Source organism: Lactuca saligna, chromosome 2, assembly GCF_052625555.1.
Source record: "Lactuca saligna cultivar CGN05327 chromosome 2, ASM5262555v1, whole genome shotgun sequence".
NCBI lineage: Eukaryota > Viridiplantae > Streptophyta > Magnoliopsida > Asterales > Asteraceae > Lactuca > Lactuca saligna.
The window spans coordinates 22,122,405-22,126,180 of NC_136418.1; the positions used below are offsets into that span (position 1 = coordinate 22,122,405).

The 3,776-nt window shown below is 28.9% G+C and overlaps 1 protein-coding gene across 1 annotated transcript; it reads right to left on the bottom strand.

Moving 5' to 3' along the window:
- Positions 1-585: 585 nt before the first annotated feature.
- Positions 586-1,079, bottom strand: LOC145028800 (pathogenesis-related protein 1B-like). The gene has a single exon (XM_078977534.1). The coding sequence runs from the start codon at positions 1,072-1,074 to the stop codon at positions 586-588; it is 489 nt and encodes a 162-aa protein (XP_078833660.1). The 5' UTR covers positions 1,075-1,079.
- Between the last annotated feature and the right edge of the window lie 2,697 nt (positions 1,080-3,776).

Sequence of the window (3,776 nt, forward strand, 5' to 3'; positions counted from 1 at the left end):
AAATACAGGAAATAAAAATCTATCATTTACACTAGGATATACATAAATAATCGGTACTATTAAAGAAAGAGAGAAGAAAGGCGTTTAGGGATGTTGCGGTGGCAACACACAATCACAACGCATTATAGGGGTCGGTGTTCATTCCTTCTTAACGGTGTTAATGGAGGCTACATAGGCCTCAACATAGTTGAGTGACCAATACCGATCGGTCTAATGAATTATATTTCATTGCTTTATAAAAAAACTATTGCCTCGTATTAAATGAATTAATAAGATATGACCATACATGCATGGACGATAGCGTTTGGATCGTGACATGTATGTATATCAATATAATACAACTCTATTTGCAATATCTTGTGATATTATGACCAAAATTCTTGATTACTTCTGTATGTCCTTCGTGTATACCTATGTACGTGTCCTAAATATACATTTTTGAAAAATTACATTGGTCATGATGAATGATGATGTAATCAAAAGACATCTAAATTAATTTCAATATCAGTTTACTCTTTATTGCACCAAAGAAATGCATGTTTATTCATATACTATACAGATAACCAACAACATATTTCAAGTTCACTAAAAAGGAGATTCGCCAAGGATGTTTCCAGGAGGATAATAGCTACAAATAACGAACCACCCACCATTATTGGTGCACTGAACCCTAGCACATCCAAGTTGATCAGAATTACGCCACACAACTTGAGTATAGTGTCCACAAACCTGACCACTAGCACATGTATTAGTGGAATGATCATAATTGGTCTTCTCAGCTACCCATAAATTCACTGCCGTAGTACCTGTGAAGTCACCAGTACCTTCAGCGAGATTCTCACCATAAGGTCCTTGAGAATGTATAAGATTGCAATCCCCTATTCTCTGGTTAGCGTAGTTTTGAGCATAGGTAGCAACAGTCGCATTCCATACCATGTTCCCCACACTCACTTGAGCACGAGCTGTATTGTGAGCATCCAAGTAATCCTGTTGAGAGTTTTGGGAATGGTTGGTGTGAACAGTTCCTAGAATTAAGAAACAAAGCAGTGTAAATGAGAGTTTGAATGACCCCATGATTATAGTTCCTTTGGTGGTTGATGGAGAGAAATGAATTATAATATAGGGTATTTATAAAATATTATGTGATATTGGAATGACAATTTGAAATGTGAAAAGGATGAATAATTAAGCATACAAATCTAAGTCAAGTCAACAACACTTTCCTTCTGGACATAAAGGCCGTTGCCTCAAATCTTGAAATTACCCAAGCGACGTTTAAATTTTGATGGTAATGCATGGATAAGATGATCGTTTAAAAAAAATTTAACAAAAATTTTCAGGTTGGATCAACAAGTTAGGTTAGAATTAGTTTAATGATTCAATTTTGTTTTTTCTACTTTTTGAATTTTATATATAAATATTATTATCAAATATGATTATTATAAAACGTATTTTTAAGCTAATGATAAAATTTTTATAAGATGTTTTAGGGGGGGCAGTATTTGAGCGATGCTTTTTAATTTTATGTATATTTTTAATTCAAAAGATGTTTTTGTTTATAAATGTTACTCTTATTTGCATGTAGTTTGGATCGAACTATAAACTACATATAAAACACACGTTACCGGTCATAATCGTGTTCTTTAAATATAAAAAATAAGTTCATTGTGAAAATTAAGTTCATTAAAAAATAAATTACCAACCACATTAACTATAATAAATAAAAAAACATTATTGTTACATTCAAACTTTATTTTCACTTAAGACTTCAATATTTTTAAAACTTTCATTTGATGTTAAAAAAAAATAGTGTTATTATAATCATTCATACAATTTTAAAAAAAAATAGGAAATATACATTATAGTGTTGTTATATCAACTCATACGATATCTAAAAAATATAATGTCATTTTTACAGGTATATAGTTCAACAAATGCCATAATCTTATTGTATATACACGCGAATGAGATCCAAAACTCGAACATGATGCTGACTATTTGTCCATAATCTCAAAAGTTTAGGAACAAATACTTTTCTCTCAGAATTGTGTGTTCCACATAAATATACGTTCCTATCAACTTGATATTTTTCATTTTTAAAATCTTAAAAATATCAAACTTTTGAATGAAGATGAAATTTGGATGCTAACCAGAATACCTTTTTACTCTAACTAACATGGTTGGTAATTCACTTTTTAATGTTTATTATTTTTGATAAAAATATCAAGTGATTTACGTTTCTATCAAATCACATGTTATTTTATGAATTTTTCTATTTTAATAAATTTTACATTATATTTTAATGTAATAATTATAATAAATATAATAATAAATAAATATCGATTGACTTACATTTTTATTTCAAAATTCTCAAATTAAAGTTCATTAGTTTATTTTGTTTATTTATTTGAATTTAAAAGATAAAAAAAAATTAATTTTAATAATTCATTATTTTTCTTATTTTTTATAAATCCAAAGTTCTTAAATATTTAAACTTTTATATTTAATTTTTTTTAATTAACTCATGTAATAAATGGATCTTACACCTAATTAAATGCAAACATAAGTGAAAATTCGTTATCTTCATAAATCTTTATCTCTTTTATATAATATATTGCGTAAAATATGTCAATTTCTCTCCATTAACAACTTAATTAATTTGTGTCAAATGTATTGATGTCAAATGTTGTTGTATACGTAACTTATATTAAAACGTTGATTGTCGAAATAAAATTTTGAAAAACACATAGTCACATACGAATCTAACTAAGTGGAACTATGTGAAAAGAGATTACTATTTACATATCCCCTTCACATACAGGACATAGAGTGTGTATGCACTCATCATGTCTACATACATGCACTCATCATGTCTACATACAGGACATAGAGTGTGTATGTAATATGTCTATAATGTTTTTCAAAACACAAAACAAGTTCATATGTGTATAATGTTTTTCAAACACAAAACAAGTTTGCTGGTAAATAATGTTAAAAAAATAAAAAGTTCCTTTTCAAGTTACTATATAATCATCTTAATATATGAAATATTTTTATCTTTTACTTACTAAAAAAACTCTTCTAACTTATTAAACATTCATATTTATAATCCTTTAAACTCTACCAACATGCATTTATTGATGCCAATTTACATTGTTATTTTTAAACTAGAGACAAAAAACAAAAGAAAATTGCTATTTCTTGCACTTAAAACACACAATTACTAAATCAACATGCATTTATTGATAATTATATAGATATATGAAACTATGAAATTAAATAAACCACACTTTTTTGTGCTAAAGAACTTTAAATAAGAGAAATACCAATGTACATTGCTATTTTTTGCACATGGGACAAAAGCACAATTACCAAATCAACATGCATTTATTGATGCCAAAGTACATTACTATATATTGATCTTCGGACGTTGAAGGTTGACAAGGAAGAAGTGACTCAAGAGGGAACAACAACAAGTAAGTAGGAATAAAAGAAAGTGAGACCATATGGGGTCTTATTTCGTCCATCTTTACCGGCGATACTACCGTCGACTCGAGGTTATTACCGGCAACAATTAGAAATAGTGGCATAAACATAAGAGGGAACTTATCCTGCTTCTTTTTTTCAAGACCTTTAGCGGCGACTCTTTTAACCTTTAGCGGCGACCAAATGTTTTTGGTATTAAGTTTGTGCGAGAAGGGCCCCCAACCATTATATTAGAACGTTGATCAGATGGTTAGGATTTACTAGAACGGGTCAATAAATAGTTAGTTCCT